The sequence below is a fragment of the Colius striatus genome, chromosome 6, assembly GCF_028858725.1.
Source record: "Colius striatus isolate bColStr4 chromosome 6, bColStr4.1.hap1, whole genome shotgun sequence".
NCBI classification, from domain to species: domain Eukaryota; kingdom Metazoa; phylum Chordata; class Aves; order Coliiformes; family Coliidae; genus Colius; species Colius striatus.
Window position 1 is genome coordinate 43,125,133 of NC_084764.1, and position 20,876 is coordinate 43,146,008.

General features: G+C 45.2%; 1 protein-coding gene across 4 annotated transcripts in view; it reads left to right on the top strand.

Annotated features, from left to right (window-relative positions):
* LOC133625652 (exocyst complex component 3-like protein) overlaps positions 1-20,876 on the top strand; it is a 40,584-nt gene that overhangs the window by 420 nt on the left and 19,288 nt on the right. For all 4 annotated transcript variants that reach the window (XM_061998608.1, XM_061998609.1, XM_061998611.1 and 1 more), the window contains exons 2-4: positions 16,299-16,608; positions 17,568-18,162; positions 19,826-19,940. In XM_061998608.1, the coding sequence (XP_061854592.1) occupies positions 16,299-16,608; positions 17,568-18,162; positions 19,826-19,940 (1,020 nt within the window). The remainder of the gene's footprint in view (positions 1-16,298; positions 16,609-17,567; positions 18,163-19,825; positions 19,941-20,876) is intronic.

Genomic DNA, 20,876 nt, shown 5'->3' on the forward strand with positions numbered 1-20,876 from the left:
TTTCTACCCACTCCATTTCTTCCATTTCTTTCTTAAGTTTATGGACAAGAGAAAGACTAATGTTAGTAACACCTCTGAGTCGTGTGTTCCTTTCAGACACACCATGCTTAACCCATTCATCCACATATCCTTGTAGAACATTGACTTCAATTCACCAATTATTCCTGTGAATTGATCAGACCAATTTTTGAGGCCCTGTCGTAGATCATCTTCTGGATGTTAACAGAAGGCTCTGCTTTGAACAGCATAGAGTCTAAGCAGAAGACAAGGAACAACAGATGGAAAGAGATGGGTAAGGGAGCACAAAAAGACAGTGAGACATCATTAGTCAGCACATAGACAACGATGTCGGCACACCAGCTGCCTGACGCCTGGGACAGCTTTTGCAGGCTGCACAGAGTCTTCTTGTTTTACTGGTGCCTGGTTCATTTCAAATTTGTCAGCTTTCAGCCATCAAAGACAATGTGGGGTGAGGTAACCTGGATAAAATCAGAGCCTGGTTAGTACAGGTGATATGCTTGTTAGGAGATAAAGACATATTGGGCTCTTCTATCTGTGAAGGGCTTGAGTGGGGACCCAGGGAACACGGCCCAGAGGCCGGCAGTGTGCATGGCGGTGTAGCAATGGTTGCTATGGGGAGGAAGTGGTTGGTAAATCCTCCAGCCAGCTAATCTTCCATGGCTAGTTGAGTGTTGAATATGGTTGATTTACACTGAAACTGGCCTTGCTGAACCCTTCCTAGCAGGCATAGCTCCACAGATGTCAACAGAGTTCTACATTGGACCCAGAATTGTGGGAAGGTGTGTCTAATCTGCAGCCTGGCTTGTTTTGCTTATGTATCTGTGCCCTTAGCACTGCTCTTGCCTGTGGTTTCTTATCTGTGACCTCCAGAGGCCTTGCAGCAGATAGGATGCTCTGCTAGACCTGCCCACCCTCTGCTCACATCTGTCTGTCTCCAAACAGCCTGTGTGTGGGGGGGTGGATTTCTGTGGGAAGCACTGGGAGGGAGAGCTGACACAACAGATCTGTCTCCTGGGAAAGTCTTTAACATGGCGGATTCTTCAGGGCAGGCTGGGTTTCAGTGATGGTCAGTAGGGAGAAGGGATGTGCTTGTGAACAACATGAGTCAGCCCCCATGCCAGGGCTCCTGGTGGGAGGTGTCACATCTCCTAGCTGATCACAGCCCTTTTGACTAATGAGAAAAGGTTTAAAGATGTTGTGGGATGGAGCTTCTGTCATGTAAAATTCATGGTGCTAGAAGGCCATCTTAAATAAAACATTCCCCTCCCTGAAACAGACGCAAAGTCTTCATTTCATGCTTGTAAAAATACACAAAGAAAGGATGTTTAAAGAATGAGGGAATTCAAGATTCTCCTGTGTGTGGCAATCTGGTGTCATCCTGAATCTGCTTTTACAGCAACTTTGCACTGGAATGATGCGTGCACATCTCCTGAGGAAACATAGCAGTGAGGGGAACGTCACTTTGGTTAGAAGAGGAGAGAACTTGTGCTTTCTGATAAGCAAAACCAGAGCAGTTGCATGTCTCACCTTTGCAACAGCTTCAGCTTCTGCCTTGGCTCCATCAGCTTCGGTGACACAGTGCATGGTGCTGGTGGGCAACACAGCGAACCTGCATCAGCTCTCTGGTTACAGGACAACTGATAACCTGGCTCCCATTACTCTTCTGCTTTTTGTTTGCCTGCCCACCTGTGCCTATTGTCCTGCACTCATTAGTACTTCTTCTGTTACTGAGATCAGACTGTTTTGCTTGGGCATAACTCTCCTAGGTGTTGTGTACACTGAAATTTCTAAGAGACTTGTGCAAGTCCTGTGTACCTTGAGCTAGTAAAGCATGATTACGTGGCCTTTCCTTTGTAACATGAGTTCTTCCTCTTATGGGAAGCCTGATAAATGAAGAAGAAGCCATTGTTTGTTGATACAAAAGGCTCTTGAGACAAATGGGAATCTGGCACTGACAGCTAACTGCGTAATTTCAGGAGGGTAACTCAAATGGCTGGAAAGCAGTTTTTGCTACTAATGAGTGCAGGGAATAATTGCTGCCTTTGGTTCTTTTTCAAGGCAGTGTTAGTTTGCTAGTTTTAATAATAAGGTAGAGAACACATGTGTCAGTGACTGATAAAGTACACTTCATTTTTGTACAAATTGATCCCAGAAAAGTGTAGTTACAGAAACTTCAGTGCAACATGACGTGTGATGTGTTGCAGGTGATAGGGAGTGACCCATATGTGTTTCTTACCTGAGGGATGGACAAAAAAGGGAAGTTTGGGGTATACAAAGCCATCTTTATCATGTTTTCCCCAAACCACTGGTTTTCCTGGGAGCAATGTTAGAATCATGTGGCATAGCAGCGTTAGATGATGACACAGCCATGCATGGCTAATCCTGCAGCCAGCTTCTATCACCTAGCCCATTCTGGCAAGTTTGCAGAATGTGTCCTGCGTTCTTAAAACACCTCTGAGCATCCCTGTAATGTGATTCTCACTCACCACCCTTGAAATACAGAGCTGAGCTCCCAAGATGTATGGTAGCCTAGCCAGAGGATGGCCTGTCTTCATTGCTTCATGCTGTTTCTATTTGCAGGAAAATCTACAGTTCCTTGCCCTGTGTGGAGAAGGGAACTTTTGTAGCTTTATCTGCAGTGCGTATCTAATGCTCTGTGACAGTGTGGGTTTTGCTGGAGAAAGAAATGATATTTGTGGTTTGAAAGCTGATTTGGATCTGATCCAGTTGTCTTTGTCTCTGCCTGTATTGTTTCTTTAGAAATGTTTGTTTCTTTTGGGGGAGAGTAACCTAGGTGGTACCAGCAATTAGCTCAGGGAGGCAGGCAGCCTGGGATGGGAGCTTCAGGGCTTGAGATCAATTAGATAGGACAGGTGAAAACAGCTTTTTCAAATTTGAATGTATGCAGCATGTTGGTGGATTGCCAGATGCAACTGGGACCCTAAAAGGGCCATGGTTCATAGGGCAGCAGTTCCTGGACAGAGGCAGAAAACATGTCAGCAAGCACTAGGCTCTCCCAGCCAGCTCAACTCCTTCCCTTTCCCCTGTGGCAGAAGCAGCCTGTCCCCATGCTTTCATCCTCTCAGCTGCAAAATTCAATGCTGCTTGCACAGTTCTGAATCCCAGAGCCAGCATTGGCTGCCAGCAGTACAGAAGCCCTGGGCTGGTGGTGGTGTTCTGGGGAGATGAGCAAGCAGGATTCCCACTCAGGATTCCTCTCTGCTCAACATGAGCCAGGTTGAAGCAGGCAGTGTTTGCTGGTGCTGTTGCCAGACAAAGGCACGAGACCTGTCAGCCATACAACTGACCCTGTGCCCTGACAGACTGTATCTGAATTGTTTCATGTGAGTGGAAAGTCAGAAGACATGTGGGCCTGGGGACTGGTTTCTGACACATTTTTTTGGTGGTTAATGTTTGGAAATTGGGGTTATGCTTCATCTGCTCTGAAACACACACATTGCCATCTGAGCTACTCATTCTGAATTCCTTCTGTTGGTGATGGGGCGAATTAGGCAGTGTTGGCATGCTGCTTGACTGGCCTGGCTTAGATGTCAGCATTTGCTAGAGAGAAAGGGCACTGCCTAAGCCTGTACCTTTCTTGTGGATTATCTCTTCACACTAGCCGTGCAAGGTTAATAAAAAGATTCACATTGCCAGTTAACTCATGTGCTGGGCAAAAGGCTCTTGATTCCCCCGACAGGCCAGAGGAAAACCAGGCAGGTAGAGATCTGGGCACAGAGGGTCACTGTTAGCTCTCAGCCATAGGAGTCCTCTCCTCCTTGAGGAGATCCACCCTGGCTTGATTGATGGATGTCAGTCAGAGTTGTGGCCACTAACCTGTTAAATGTAAAGCTGATACAGGACATTGTTGCCTTGAGTTGTTTTGCTTGTGTCCCAGAGATAAGTAGAGGTCTCAGAAAATAAACTTGGAACCTCTGGATAAGTATTCTGCTGCTGAACTTGTCTCTTTTGCTGACTTTTGTCTAGCTGCTGGCATCTTGGGTTTACCCTTTCAGGAATTATGAAGATGTAAGTGCAATGTTTTCTGTCATCCTTCAAATTCTGCCTGGTTCTTCAGCTCCCATGACCCTGTGGAATCTTTTCTGCTCCATATCCGTGTCCCTTGTTACCTGCATCACTGTCTTGCCTTTTCATAGCCTCTTGTCTGCTTTGCTTTGCTCACTGCTGCATGTGCTTTGCTTCACTGACTGCCAAGGCATGCGACCTGCAAGGTCTCTTGATTGAGTTTGACTTTGCCTTTAAAAAGAGGCCTGAGATCTCAGCAACCCACCCAAAGAACTATAAAAACAAACCATCCCAAACAAGACAGACAGGAAAATATACAGTGGATTTTTCTGTGCTCTCATAAATAAAAGTCAGACAATCACATGGCTTTATAAAGATAACACCCGTAGCGAGTGTTTCAGTAGGAATGATACTGACCTAGTTTGCATGTTGCCCACATGCAATAAATAAGTTGGTGAGTAAAACCCAGTTGCCTGCTGAGCTATTTGCATTTGCTGAACCAGTTCTGAATGGAGAAGTGGTTAATTAGATCTTATATTCTCTTCCTGGCAGCCCCTCTGGAGGTTTCAGGGAAGAGGGGAAGGGGGGATGCTCGTTGGCAGCATGGCCCACACCAGTCACTTGCCCTCTGCGTGGGCTGGTTGGTTGGTTGTGCCTGTGTGGTGCAGTCAGTGAGGGTCTGCATGAGCAGAAGTCCTCCTCTGTAGACCCAGTCCAAGATATTAATATCTGGAGAAAGGGCAGAACATCTCTGTGATCAGAGGACCCGTGCTGATGTATGTGAATTGAGCTTTCTGTCTCCATCTGTGAGGCAGATCAAAACATTTTAGTATTGAAGGATACCAAAGGTCCCTTGACTGCCCAGCTCCTGCCCATCCCAGGTACTCTGCCTGTACTCCTGTCCTTGTCCCTGTGGCCAGCACAGCAGCACAGCCCTGGGCTGGGAGCTGTACCCTGGGGGACATGAGAGTGTCTTGCACTAGCCCCTGCCTGCCAGCTCCTTCTCATCCTACCCAAGCGGATGCTGCTCAGGTGCTGGCCTGGACCTGGAGCTGCTTTCCTGTGGGAAGCTCAGCATCAGTGACAGCAATCTGGCATCCCTCACAGCCATGGACACTCTCAAGGTCCTCTAGTCGCTAGTCTGGTGAGTATTATTGGTTAATACGAAAGGGCCTGGCTTATGGAGAGGTCTGCTAGGATCTTGGAAAGATGAGGAAGGACTATGATTGCAGACAAAATGGATCAGTAACAGAGGAAGAAAGGATGTTTAAGCAATGGACACAAGCTGTAACACAAGAAGTTCCACTTGAACATGAGAAGAAGCTTTTTTAGTGGCAGGGAGCCACAGGCTGCCCGGCGAGGCTGTGGAGATTCCTTCTCTGGAGGTTTTCAAAACCCACCTGGACACATGCAACCTGAAGGAGGTGAACCTGCTTTAGCAGGGGGATAGACTGGACCATTCTGGGATTCTGTGAAGAAAAGGACTTGGAGGTATTTACTGCAGGGTTGACCAGCCTTTCTGTCCCTACATTGAATGCCGCAGCATGTGCTTCTCATCTCGTGGAGAACTGCCAGGTGGAGAAGCGTCGTGTGTGGTTCACCAGCAGGACATGGCATTGCCTCATCAAGGCCTCCCTAGCTTCCCAGGGGTGATGGCTGTGCATGTGTGTGCAGCTGGATCCCATTGCCACCTGGCAGTGTAGGCCTCAGCAGAGCTCACTGGTTTGTTTCCCCTTGGTGTGAGGTGAACCAGCAGTCCTTGATCAGGCGCTGCCTCAGCACCGGCAGTGCAGGGACAGGAGGGGCCTCTGGGCTGCTGGCAAGGCACGAGTGGCTCTGGAGCAGCAAGCTGGCCATCCTGCCAGCACCATGGCCTCCACAGCTTTGGCACCTCTCAGCCTCTCACAGAATCACAGAATCTTAAGGGCTGGAAGGGACCTTGAAAGATGATCCAGTGCAACTCCCCTGCCAGAGCAGGACCACCTAGAGTAGGTCACACAGGAACTCATCCAGATGGGTTTGGAATGTCTCCAGAGAAGGATACTCTGCAACTCATCTGGGCAGCCCCTGCCAGTGCTCCCTCACCCTCTCCATGGAGCCAGGGCTTCCTGGCCTGCTGCAGGGGCTGCAACAAGGGCTGTAGTGCTTTCCGTACTCTGAGACCAGAAGCATGTCAGGGAGTGCTTTGTGTGGATGGGGATAAAGCACTTTTTATGACTAACGGGTGCCACCACTTTCCCTTAAGATTAGATCCTTTCTTTTTTTTTCTCCTCCTCTCTTATAAGTGATACATGAATTTCTGACTCTGAACAGCCTCGATGCTGGGAAATGCTCTCATTCAAGCAGAGAATCTAGGTCAGCTGTTTGTAAGAATAGCCCAAGCCTTCATTGAGTGCAGTGGACGGGCCTTCAGCAGGCCAGGGTCTTTTTCCTGACTTGTTTTGTTCATAATGAGCTCCAAAAGTTGACAGGCATTTTGTGGATGGCAGATATGGCTTACTGCCAGCAGGCTAGATGCAGGCATTACTGATTCAGTGTATCATAGGTGAAAATAATATGAAATAGTAATTGTGATTTTGAACTACTTTTTAAACCTAAGATGGGGCACTCAGTAATGAAAATCTGGACCTATGTTCAAGAGGATCTGATTAATGAGACAATATGTTGTGAAGATGGGACTTAATTTTTTCTCTGATTCCACACCTATAAATAACTGCTTTTACATATGGCATCTAATTATTTAATTGAATATGCAGATTAGATGGTTGTTTAGTTGTTGTCATCAATGACAGCAACTAATAGCATTGGCAGTTATTTCCAGGCACATATGGTAATGCCAAAGGTCTTAAATATCAGTCAGTACCTGCCATACATATCAATATCTCTCCCTATCTCTTCCCTTCAAAAAACATGTTAGAATAAATGAATATCACCAGGTACATCTGCTCCTTCTTGGAATTAGCTGTACCATGGCAGATCTGTTGTGTTATATGTTTTATGTAAGACTACGGTCCAGCTTGGAGCTCTTGATTTCTCTCTCTGTGATGGCCCCCTGAGACTGGAAAGCAAGAGGAAGGGAAATGTTAATATGCTTTTTCTCAGTTGTATTCACACATGCAAGGGGTGAGGGAAGGCAATTGCAGGCATGAAGGACTCACGTCCTACTTGTACAAAGTGGAAGCCGTTTTGAACCAGAAGATGTTTTACAGGTCTTTGGCTTTCACTTTGCATAGACCTGAATGGTTACCCAGGGTTAGGTTACTAGGAATTTGGGACAGGGGATGCACAGAGCATCTTCTTATCCTCATCAACAAAATCAGCACATTTGGAGCCTGAAATTTGTGTTTTGCTGCCATTTTGCCCACCTAAGGCATATTTAACTGATAACAGCCAAGGAGACCTCAGTGAACACGTGACTATTTCAGGGCTTGGAAGTTCCCCATTAAAGCTTTGTGCAGACAATACCATTAAAACCCAGTTCATTCAAACAAACAAGCTTTAAGGCAGCTGCTTTAAAATCCAAAGATTCTGTGCTGTGTTAGACCAGCTGCATTAAATGAGTCGCAGTTTGTGGGATTTACAGACATTATTGACTCCAAGGCATTTGTTGTCATGGAACTATGAAGCATACAAACACCACTTCAAAACACTATTTCCTGCTCACTAAGCAGATGTGTACAGCTAAGAGGCTGAATATTCTCTTTGAAACAAAAGGAAATAGTGCCTTAAATCTTTTGTTGCAATGTGGTGTTAATGCTCTTTTATTAATCGAGTTTTAGGAGCCTTGACTCACGATACCCAGTAAATAACATGTGCTGGACATTTAGGATCATTGCAGTACAGATAACAGCCTTGTTCAGGATGGGAAAAAATACTGTATCCTTTAAAAAAATTGCTTGATGATTTAGAAACATCCTTAACAAGTCTAATTTTGGTTCCTGGAGGACCACATCTTTCTCCTTTGCAGAGAAAAACTTGCTGTGAGCGACGAATGCCGTCAGAGTGGTTGCGATGAAGGCGGCAGGGGAACACTGCCAATGTGCTGCCACTCGGTGCTGTGCAGCTCTTGGGAGCTGGGTTAGTGTCTCTCAATCTTTATATAGCATTCCCTTTGCTTTGCTGAGAAGTGGGAAGCAAAGGAAAGATGAGACAGAGGAAAGATCAGATCCATCCTGATACTGGCAGCAGTTGAATGTATTACATATACTCTTCCCTTTCTTTTTCCTTGCCTGTATCTTACGCCTCCCCCAGCAAGTTTTGCCCACCTCTCTCTCTATTGGTATTTCTTTCATTCCTGTAAGAGAAGATTGGGTCAGAAAATGTTGAGGACTCTCAGGAAGCTTCCACATCATGTAGCAGTGCTGAATTTTCTAGTGCTGTGTCTCCTTTGTATGCTTTTCTGCCTTTGGAAGAAAACCCAGTGGTGCAGAGTAAGTGTTTTACCACCATGTATTTGAGAGGCCTGCTTTCTTCAGCCTGAACTCATGCTGATAAAAAATTAATGCTTCTCTTTGTGCTCATGCAGAGTTCCTCCCCAGGGTATTTTTCTGAAACAGTTTCAAAGGATGATTAGCTCTCTCCTAGGACCCTTCTGGGTTCCTCTTGCTGTAGTAAATCCCTCTCTGTAGCTCCAGTGTTTAAAGATTGCAAAAATCTCTCTGAATTGACCTTTTCTACAATGTGACATGGCATCTTCTTGGGTATTCTGAAATTCACTAGGGTTAGTGGCTAAACCAGCTCCCTGCTCACTGTGGAGTGGGAATGGAGTTCTTGGTCAAGCCAGACAGGACAATCTAGGTGGTGAGTGTTTCTGAAAACATGGTTTATTTATGTGTCTATATGAAAGCTCATCTCTTTTGTCTCACCTTTCCTAAATAACTTGCTATGTCAAAGTATTCAGCAATGAAGATAAGGGCTCTGAGTTGTATTGTTAATGTACTCCATCCCATATAACAATTCCTTTGTCAGTGCAGGTGTGTGGGATGTTCCTGCCATAGTTTGTAGCCAGAGATACCTGCTGTGAATGTTGAGTGGAGGAACGGCTGAGTTTTGATCTTCTGGTAATATTTAAATGTGCCCAGCTCCTGAGAGGTCTTGGCATGTGCTGGAAGCCAATCTGTAGTTATGATTTTTAGCCTCCAGATGGTGTTTGGCAGATGTCCCTGTGGAGCCACATCAGTGTGGTGGGAGTGAAACACGGGAGGTCAGAAATGACACAATCACTGGCCTCTTGTGGCAGCGGGAAAGATATACAAATCATGTAACGTGGATTTTCAGTCCCAAATCTCTGCATATGCTGCTCTGGGTAGGGCTGTGGGTACAGATGTGTGTAGGAAGTTTCCTGCAAAGTTGAACCTTAAGTTTTTACTGCTAGAAAGAGTCTATGTGACAAGGCACAGAGGAATCCTGCCAATCTGAGGCAAATGAAAAGACTCAAATCAAATAATTTTAGGCTTATCTCTCCAAGTGGAGATGGAATATTCATAATACAAGTTTCCCAAAAAAAACCTCTCTCTGGATAAAATCATGGATCATCTTGAAAAGAGACATGGTGGTGGCTGAGGTAATGCATTCTTTACCACCCTAACAAACAATATCATAGAATCATAGAAAGGTGAGGGTTGGAAGGGAACTTTAGAGATCATCCAGTCCAATCCTCCTGCCAAAGCAGCTCCCACCTACTTCAGGTCACAATATCCAGAACGAATTTCTTATAAAGCTCTTTCCATCTCAAGGATAGGAACCAGTTTTCCTCTGACACACCTGCCCCTGGATGACTCTTCAGACAGCTCGTAGACCTTCCTTGGAAAACTTTTCAGGTAGCTCATAGGATTAGAAACCAAGTTGCTGGGTGGCTGCTCTTCTAGGGTTGTGATCAGTCTGGCAGCCCATGGCACTGTGGCAGAAACACTTCCCTGACCTGTTATTCAGGACTTGGACTTTCTCAGCACTGAAGTGATGAGGGTGGATCTTGAGTAACAGGAGATGAGGTGTGAAAAACTACCTCTGGGATGTTTTTCCTTTGTATTTTCCTGATTTCTTTTGAGGCAGAGAGGCCAGGTCACCTGTCTTTCAAACCCCTTCTTGGCACAGGATACTTTGCCCTTTGGCATGGGGTATATGTTGTCTGTATCTTTCACACAGAGGTATGTGTGGTAGGAGAGCATGGTCAGACAGTATCTCTTCTACACCTGCTGCCCATGCAAGATTCTGGAGGCACTGAGCAAACACAGATTTCCTCAGCCTGCCTCATTTTGTGACTCTGATGTTTTCCTTGCCAGGTGCTTTCCCTGATAACTTATCTGTGGAGAAATTGGCAAACAGCCCTCAAACCTTTACAGAAACTTTATGTCCTGCCCAGCCCGTGCTGTAGCAAGCAGTCGGGGGGGTGGGGGGTGGGGGTGTGTTTACCCAACTGGGGTGCATGTGGCAAGGGGATGGAGCTGGTGGGCTCCATCTCCTCACTGACTTAGGTCTGTGAGCCCTCTTCTCTCCCCATGTGCCCTGTAGGTGCCAGTGCCATACTGAGGGCTGCAGCCCCTGTCCCTCTAAACCAGTGATGCCAAACCAGCTGTTGGCCTCAGTAAGGGATGAGTGGCACAGAAACTGCCTCTCACTCCTCTTGGTGGCTGCTGTTTCTGCACCTCTCTACAGGTAAACATAACCCATCTCCAAACAGGGCCTCAGGGTTCATTAAATATGTGAAAATTAGCAAGTTTGTTTTGAAATACTCCATGACCTCATTTTTGGGGGCTGGAGAAACTCTTTTTTAACCAGTCTGTATTGTGTGCTATGTACACTATCTACTGGATAATTTTTTTCTCTCTTTTTCACTGATGCTGAAGGAAAACAGAATAAGTGGCAGCTACTACAGTATCCTCAGTCCTTGCTGGAGGCCTGCAGGGCAAAATCAGGGAGTGACAATTCCCATTTCCTCTCAGTTTCTTTACTGAAGACAAAGCTGCTACTTCAGGAAGCATTGCTTTATTCTTCTCTCAATACATAGACAGAATTTTGAGGGTGGCTTTGAACATCCCTATTGCTTGGCTTTCTACAGTTCATCTTCAAAAATTTTAGGATAGTGGGATTTCTTTTGTTACTACTATTGTTGCTGTCAAAAGGGGAAACATCTTCCTCAAAGCAATGCTTGCTGCAAACAAATGCATTTCCAGCAATGCTGGGAAAAAAGCACAGAATTAGGCAAAATCCCCAGGAATTAGCTAAAAATGTTCCAAAGGAACAGCAAAGTAGGTTGCTAATTAAGTGAAAATTGAGGTCAGTTTGGAATGGGATCCTCACAGTCAGGAGGAAAACAGTGACAGATCAAATTGTACATCAGGTCTAATGGTGTTTTGTCTCAGTATTCAGGGCAGAGGAAGGGGCAGTATTCATTTCTCCAGGGAACTTATTCTTAGGACTTCTGTGTGATTTCTGAAACTGCTGGGACCATGTAGCCTGTCTGTCTGTCAATCCAACTCTCTGTCCACTCTTCCTCAATGGAATTCCTCCAGTTTTGGATATATCTGGAGCAGGAGAGAAGTCTCAGATTAACATCTGCAGTACGTGATGAAAGTCCATGGCTGAGCAGATAAGTGTTACTCAAACAAATGTGCTCAGTAAGAGAAAAAAAGAAAGTTCCTTCTTTCCTTTTTGCTCCAACCATGGCTGTTGGGCAGCAGTGGCAGCTCCAAGTTAGCTCCAACTCACAGCTCTTTTGCTTTTTGTGGTAACACAGATGTTGGGGGGGTGAGGGGATACAGCCTGGGGTGAGGAGGCACCCTAGGGAAGCAGCTTCGTTTCAGCTGTTACTATGGGAAGGGTTGCTTGTGTTAAATATTTGTGCTGCTTTGTTTACTCTTGCACACATATAGGCTGGCAAGTAAACAGAGGATTTGGTGAACAACAGAGCCAAGGAAACCACATCTCTGTACCTTCAGGTTCAGCTGCTGGGTGGTGTCTCTGATATGTAACAAAGGCTGAGTTCATGCTATGTTTTGTTCCTCATTAGGATCAACAAGGCTTTTCTCTCTTCAGCCACATATCTTCATCAAGTAAGGATGTACTATTTTGTGCCAGCCACCTTCTGTCAATTTGGTTAAAATTGACTTAAAACTCACTCAAGTATGTTAGGGCAGGGGATCAGATGGACAAAACATGTGGCTGTGTTGTCACATTTGTTTAGGAAATAGAGTCCTCCTTAGGAAATAAGAATAAATATATGCTTAGCACTGATTGCTAAACAGCTAGTATTGCACAAATAACAAATTCACCTCTTGCATATGACCGTTATGGCAACGCCAACTGCAATGTCAAACTGGAGGGGAAAGTGTTTTCCTTTAGTTTGTTTTCTCTCTGTCCAGAAAGCCAGCCTTCCTTATAATACAGACTGGCTATTCTTTGATTGCTGATGAAATCAAAGGTGCTGATGTGAGTGGAGGAACACATTGTCATTGACTACAGCATAGCTTCTCAGAGTGCTTTTGCATGGATTCATGTCCTAGGGAACCACCATGTTTCTGTGCCATACTCTCCATGTTTTATTAGCATAATTAACATTCTGCAGGGGGGTTGGACTACATGATCTCTGAAGGTCCTTTCCAACGCCTACCATTCTATGATTCTGCCATCCTTCATGCCTTTGGTTCAAAGCAGTGGAGAGTACCACCATGTTCTGGAAACAAAGAAAGAGGTGGAAAAACCCCAGATCTCTCACTCCAGATATGTCAGATCCAGCCTGACTGTTAGGACTCAAGTGTATTTTATATAGCAGATGCCACTAAGCACAAAGTTTCCATTGTATATGCCTGACTGCATTCATGTGGAGTCCCTGCAAAGCAAGCAGGGGCATCACTGCATTGCTGGAATTGGAACATTAATGCAATTGGACTCTTGCAAAGTCGGTTCAAGTGCTAATAGTCTGACTTCATCCAATTAGCATCCAGACCAAACAGCTATTGTTGAAGTGAGGCACACAATCCACTCATTATGAAGAGATTTTTATCTATACAGGCAAGAGAAATGGGAAGCAGCAGAATAAAGAGTTAAGTCAACAGAGAAACAATAAAAAATGTATCTGAGATCTTCCCTTGTTTATTGAAAGATCCCAAAGACAAAGGAGTTACAGTTTTTCCAAGATAGAAAGTCTCAGTGTGATGTGGGGAGATTGTGGGCTTTTCCAGGAGCTCCAGGCAACAGGGGAAACTCCTGGACACTGGGGATGTTCCCAGAAGACAAATTGCACCTCTTTTCCAGTGAGCATAGCAAGGGTCAGGGCAGAAAGGAGAACTTGGATAATAGAGGCATTGAAACACCAGGAGGAAGGAGGGAGCAGGGGCCAGCTTCCAAGAAGTGGCTCTTGAGGAAGAAGAAGGTCATTTGGTACACCTGACAAAGGAGATTGTTCAGCAGAACTGTGCTTGGTACAGTGCTGTGTCCTTTTAGTTTCCTACTGCCCTTCTCTCTGCTCAGAAGGGTTCCCCTTGGGTGGGCAACTCAGGAGCCCATGGAAGGGGCAGCTGAGTGTAGCAGTGCCTCAACCCACCTTTGCAAATCACTGATTTTGGGCCACAAAGGTGAAACACCTTTGTTCTACTTTGATCTTAAAACTTCTCAGCTCCTGTGCAGTAAAAGTGCAGCTTCACTGAGGACTTTGCTTGCTGAGGCTTAAAACCATTCATGGAAGCACTGCAGTAGAAGGTGTTCCTAGAGATTCAAATCATGCCCATGTTTTATCTGTAGAACTGTAGCCTGAGCATTAAAATAGCATTAGAGACAGAGGAGAGAGAGCAGTGCACCCTCCATGAGCTGTGAAGACATAAACCCAGAAGAAAAGGCTGCTAGTGGCCTTTTGGCTGCTCCTGTGGTTTGTCCTCTCCTGATACAGTGCATCTTCCCTCAGTGATTCCATCCTTCAACTCCTGCTTTTGGGAAGTAGTTGTGTGCAGAGATACATGCAGCGGGTTAAGGATGGGTTGCTGCTCTGGCTGTGGCAGCAGGGATGGGGCATCACCTCATGCTGCTGACTGCTGACAGGCTCAGTGCCCATGGTCAGAAAGGCCATCCTCAACTTGCTATCCCTTCACCTCCAGACAACTGCCTGCTTTGCCTGTACACACACACTACCCCTGGTTAGTGAGCAAGGTAAAGGTAGAACAGAGGAGCCATCCGTGTGGGTACCACAGCTGTGGGGCGTCTACCATAGCTTTGATTGAGTGGGCCATGGAGTAAAAGATGGCCCTAGCCTCAGGAGGTCTATCCATCTCTGCTCAGTCACTCCCCACTTTCCACAGGCTGGTATTGTGTTCCTTTGAAAGAAGCTTTCTGGGAAAACATAACAATTCCCATACATCATGTTGCCCCAGTTTAGGGCACGATCTGCAATTGTAGCGTGTTCAAAGTCTGTCTACTACAGAGAATCTTGCCTGCAGGACTGGCACTTTGACATCTAATTTCCTTCCACAGAGAAGTCTAAGGAAATGGTTTTTGTTAGAGTAGAGCTTGTTGGAAAAATGCTGATGAAGTGAAACATAAACATAGTGTTGGAATTTTCATGGGAAAATATTGCTGAAGGGTTTCAGCAGGCTTGGAATGCATCTCTGCAGTACTAACTCTCTTACCCTGTCTTGTGTTCATATATAGTGCAGCTAGAATATTCCAAAGGAAACATTTCAACTTTATCCTGTTAAAAATAAAGGTCAAAATGGAATGTGCATAAAGCCTCTCTATTTTCAACTTTTTATTTTCTCACAGTCTGGGAAACCCCTGTATTTTGCAACCTCAGTGTTCCCTACTGGCAACAGCTCAAATGTATAACCACTGCTGGAATTTCTGTTTGTCCTTCCAAATGAAATGTATTTATGTCCTCCTCCTAGTTGTTACTAAGGAATCAAATGGCTCCATGATAACATGCTGGTGGAATTAAGCACTGAGTAAGAAAGACAGAACAACAGAACATTTACTTAGTTTCCAAGCAGGAAACTAGTGGAATTTTACTGTCATGAAGGTGTAGAAAATCATGGAAGAAACCACAGGTGTTAAACCCAGCAAGAAGAATGCAAATATTCAGAACAATCTAGATGTTGTGTGCCCCTTCAATTCACAGCCCCAAAAATCACTTTTCAATAGTGGATGGGTCTGAATCAATGCAGCTTGTAATGGATAATATAAGACTGTCCTCAGCTGATGAAAATCTTCAAGTTCTTGATTTCATTTTTATACTAACAGAACAGAGGAATATAAACCAGTAGGTAACTATCTAGCAGAGACACTGTGGTAAGGACAGCATTTCACCTTGTCCCCAAGTGAGATGTGTTTCTCACAGCAGTGCAGGGGCTTTTAAAAGCATCTATTTTAAATACAAGCTCCTGGAGTGAAATACTACTTTTTGTGTAGGGATTTGTTTGGAGGTTTATGACCAGAACCTTTAGCAGATTCTGCCAATACATGCCAATACATCATCAGGCATACATCTCCTTTCTCTTCACTGCAAACATTGGCTGGTGAATAGACCTATATGTGTGCATATGGACAGACACACACATTTATGGTGGATTGCTGCAATGTTACATCATTTATATAGCTGTGTGTGCATATAAATAGAAAATGAGATACAGTAGTGTATATAGTCACTGGAAAATTGCACAATCCAGAAGGCTGAGATCACACTTTCATTCTCTGAATGGTGCTGCTAAAACCATGAAAACCAATGCTTGTTCTCTGGGGCTTTGCTTCCCTGTTAGCTAACACCAGGCTTGCTGGGAGTGGGGAAAAACTTGTCTCCAAAGCCAGGTATGACCTCTTTGACAAATAAGAACTCAGGTGCAACCAGGGCACATGAGATGGGTGGAGAGTGATGTGTGCTTCATAGAAACTATTAATAATCAACTCCCTTAAACTGATAGCACTGTCATTGAAATAACTGGCAGCTCACAGGGATGTTTTGGTCATTTAGAAAATGCCAAAAATCCCACTGGGTTTCCCCCCAGTACTTGTGGTTAGGTCACGTATGAGGGTTTTGACATTATTTTCCTAGAAGAGAGAGATATTACAAAAGATAGCTGGCCTATAAAAACGTCCTCACTCAGCACAGACAGGGATCAGGTGAGACCTCTTTGTGGCCAACTGAAGCCTGTGGCTGCACAGAAGCAAAATAAATCTGGGGAGAAATGGCTTCTGTGGGAGACAGCCACTAAGATCACTTTGCATAGAAGTGTTTCTAAGCCTTTTTTCTGATCATATTCCCAATTGGACAGAAAGCACCTGAGTCTGTTTGGATCATGAAGAAGACAAAGTATTCCTGGGGAGACTTTGTGGGAAAAGGCAATAAGTGGGAAAAGATGGCTGGAGAAAAAGCAAGGATGCTGCCCAAGGCCACACATGAGGAGAGAAAGAAGCAAGAAGCGAAGAGGAGAGGGAAACTGAAAAATGTGGCAGGCAGATTGCTAAAGGCCGTGGCCAGTGGGAAAGAGGCAGTGAAGGAGAAGGCTGGCAGTGAGGATGTGGCAACAAATTTGCTGAAGACAGTCACCAGTATGAAGGGAGTGGAAGGAGGGATGCTTGCAGGTAACCTTGACGTTCTCCTGGACCTTCCCTGCCTCTTCCAGCCCTGCAGGCTCTTGTTTTCCTTAGCTGCTGGAGTCGGTCCTTTACACTTTCCTCTTCCCCAGCTTTCACCTGAGTTCTTGTCACTTCTGAACCATACACTTTCTCCTCTGGAAACTTTTGTATCTCACTTTCTCTTTGCCTCATGAGTATTTCATTTTGCTGTTCTTACTTTTATCCCTGCAAAGACTCCTGATGTGTCTTGTGAGAAAGTCAATGTCTGTGTGACTGACGCCCTGTCGGGTGTCACTGTGCTGTTCTTCCACAGATGGGGAGGTGGAAGTAGGTTGTATGTGGGCTAATTGTACCGAGTAAATATTTCCTTTATGTTGCATGTCTTGAGGCAGGATGAGGCAGCTTACTAGACCCCATCTGAGCAGCTTGCCCATTGCTTTGCTGAAGATCCTTGCATCAGCCCTTCTCTGTTTTGTGTCACGTTCCTTTCTCCAGTCCTGTTTGATTTAAATCTTACTACACAGATGAGGTGTTCGTAGAGGAAAGTTAGGATACAGGTGAAAGACAATGGAAGCTCACTCTCTTTGGCTCTTCACTCTACACTCAAACCTGTGTCCTGAGTTGATTTCAGAGTTTTACTGCTTCTGGCCTTGACTTAACTTTCCCTGGATTTTCACCATTTGATTTTTCCTCTGGGCTCTACTAGTATGAGGACAGCTGCAGAAGATTGATCTGTAGGCTTAGTTAGCCTGGAGGAGAAGAGACCACAGAAGGAAGAAAGCAAGAGTTTGCCATGAGGAAACTTAGAGGTGCTAATGCTAGAGCTTAAGTGAGGTGATTTGGAGTAGATCCTAAGGAGATTTAGGATACATATAAACTGTGTAGTTCAGTACTTTGGTACTAAAGTGATGGGTCCTGTAGAGGACTGAGCAGATATCAAGTTGTCTTATTACTCTCTATTGCAGAGGAAACCATCTGTGGATTCATTAAGCAAGGAAAATTTTTTGAAGCTTGTGATCTTATTTATGAACTGGAGCATTCTGGAAATGATGGTGTGGGAAAGTCTGAATCACTTTATATGCTCCTGGCTGAACGAATGTGGACTGTGATGGGAGAAGCACTCAGTGAAAGTGGTGGGATATTCCTGGAGCCGTTGCAGTCTGTGGGAGAATCACTGAGGTGGGAGAAGCAGAAGGAAGTGGAATGGCTTGGCAGCAGCCAAGAGACAGAATCTGTTTCTACCTGGAGCCCAAACTTCTGGAGGAAAGATCTGGAGGAAAAGCTAATACAGTACATGACAGCTCAGATTCCCCTGTTTGATTCCTCTAGTGACACAAATGAGACTGCACTAAGAGAGCATCTGATTCAACTGGAAACAACATTTCTCCCTAGCCTGGAGCAGAGAAGTGGTGTCTTCAAGGAAGCAGGGCTGCTTGTGACCTATGCCCACTGCTGTCATGCCTCTTTATCTTCTCACCTTTCCATGCTTACTGACAGTAACCACTTCAGCTTCAGCCAATATCTTTTAGTTTATGAATGGGGCCTTAAAATGTACCAAAGGTATGTTTGAAGGACTTATTTTTCTCCACATTCTTTCTATGTCTCCATTCTTTGGTTCTGAGCACAATCCCAGCTTCCTGTTAACACAGTGATGCTCAGGACTCTTGCTGAGATTAGACTTGCCCATTGCCTGTTCTATCTTCTGTGCTCTCAGAATCAGAGTGTTTTTTTCCATTGCAATACTACCTTTTTGTAAATCCTTATCATCAGCCTCAGGGGCTTACCTGAATCACAGAATCATAGAATGGCAGGGGTTGGAAGGGACCTTTAGAGAGCAGGCAGGTATTTCTCCTGTAGGGAATGGACAATGTCCTGCTTTCTTGAACAATTTCTCACATTAAGTCCTTTTTAGCAAGGTCTGTAATACTCTGTTTACTCCAGAATAATTTTTCTCTTGTTTTCATGTAAACATGGTGCTCTGCAGCCTTCTCTTTGTGTCTCCTTGGTTCTCTTGCTGCTCTATCTGGCTTGTAGTTTGACCAGTTGTTTCCATTTTTCCTGAATCTAGTTCAGATCAGAGGAAAAACATACAGCAGGTCATGAAATTCCTGCCCAAGTTTGGGAAAACAGATGTGGCTTCCCCCATGATCTGAAGAGCAGCACATCTGGGACCTTTTTGCCCAGTGTGAATTCAAAGCCTGTGGATGTCATCAAAGCCTGAAGCTTTCTTGTGATTTCTTTTTGGATGACAGTGGTGCATGAGGTGTTTCATTCTCTGTGTCCATGGTTACTTTGATACTTGACAGCTCCAATTACTTATGTCCTAATAGTTTTCAGCCCTTTTCAGTTATTTGATGCTTCCATCCAAGCCTAGAGCTTCTATCTATTAATTACACTTATAAACCCTCAATTAGCTCATAAACAGCTCCTGTGGTGGGCTCTTCCCCTCACCAGCTCCCAACAGAGGGAAGCAGGGCAAGGGAGTACATGCTGATGTGTGTTGTCCTCAGACACATGGCCAGGATGCATCCCTTCTACTGCTGCTTTTCTGGGTTTAAAATGGTAACATTTTGGTTTTAAGTAGGAGTGACAGACTGATGAAATATTGAAAAGCTCCATGAAACTGGAGGTGAATAATCATGTAATGTAAACATGGAATGGAAAGCTCAAAGGTAGGAAAGATGTTATGCAAATGGTGAATTCCTTCAAGAAAGAAACAAAAGCAAGAGGAGCCTGTGACTGCATTAAGGTCAGAGGTAGTGGAGAAAGTAGGAATGAGAAGAGCAGACATGTCAGACTTTCAACTATTTGGATTTTCCCCTCTGTGAATGCAGTTACAACCTTAATGAAAGCTCCTGTGTAGATGAGGTTGTCCTGGTCTATAGCTGCAGAGAAAAAATATGCCACTTGTAAAATGGTGCATCCATGGAATTGTATTTGGGTGACTTTCCTCAGCCCCCAGAAGGAATTCAGCAGCAGGACTGAGGGATGAGGAGAGGGGAAACAGTGAGCAAAAGGTGTAATTGGGCAGAAAACTTAAGAAGGAAAACAAACAGCACAAAAGAATAGCTGGCAAAAGGGCATGCTAAAGAATCTCTACCATGTTGTGGCTGCACTGCAGGGTGCTTGAAGGGTATCCCATTTGCTTCATGTGAGGCCACGGTGCTAAGAAGGAGCTGTGGATCAGCTGCTCCTCTGGCTGAGCTCTTGTTTCTGTACACAGTGGCAACGAGATGTGTGTGAGACCCAGGCAGCCCCCCCAGCACAGCCTTTCCCTCGGTGTGCAGTGTCTTGTGTGGATTTTGAAGACTGAGGAAAAGTTACTTGCAGTTGCCCAGGTAAGAACTCAAGAGTTTTACCTCAATCTCATGTTTTATTCTCATGGGTTTAAAACAAGAAATACCTTTGATAAATGAGTGGCTCCCTCAGTGGCTGAGCCATCTCTGCTCAGGTGTGCATGAACACCAAAGTCTCCATCTTGGATGAGCTTCATTGCAGAGCCCAGGTGTAAAGATTCATGACTGTTTTCTGCCAAAGGGATTATAGAATGATAGAATGGTTTGGGTTGGAAGGGACCTTAAAGATCATCTAGTTCCAGCCTCCCTGTCGTGGGCAGGGACACCTTCCACTAACAGATTGCTCAAAGCCTGATCCAACCTGCAACACCTCCAGGGATGGGGCAGCCACAACCTCTCTGGACAACCTATCCTTGCTCCTTAGCAAAGAGATGCTGGGACATTTGCAAATCTGTCTTCACCCCATTGCTACACCTTCATAGTGCTGCAATCGCCTCTGCTCTGAAGCCAATTCATCTGGAGGAAAGGAAGCCTATGGGTGAAATCCACTTCCTTACTGAGGAGCATTTCAAGGTGCTATTCATCTTCTCTTCAGCTGATAATGAGCCCATAGTGTGCAACAGGTTTCTCACAATCCCTTCACCTCAGCTGTGCAGGATATTGAGGTTGCTAGGTTTGTCTGTATGTGGGCCCCTCACAGCCCTCTCCAGCCTGCTGGACTGAGGTTATAGCAAAGATTATTTCCAGAGCCCAGCACAAGAAACCTTGCAGCTGGTGCACACCTGGCACAGCCCTCCTGTAAGGTTGGAACAGGGTGTCCAGCCTTGTGAACCCTTGGGTGACCTCAGCTCCAGGGCAGCAGGACCTCTGTCTTTTCTCAGCCAAGCTTCCCCTTTGAAGAATGCTGTCAAGGCCTGTGGAATACAAATGAAGCAAGAAAGATGTGTTGTAGCAACAGGGAGTTCCAGAGGAAACTGT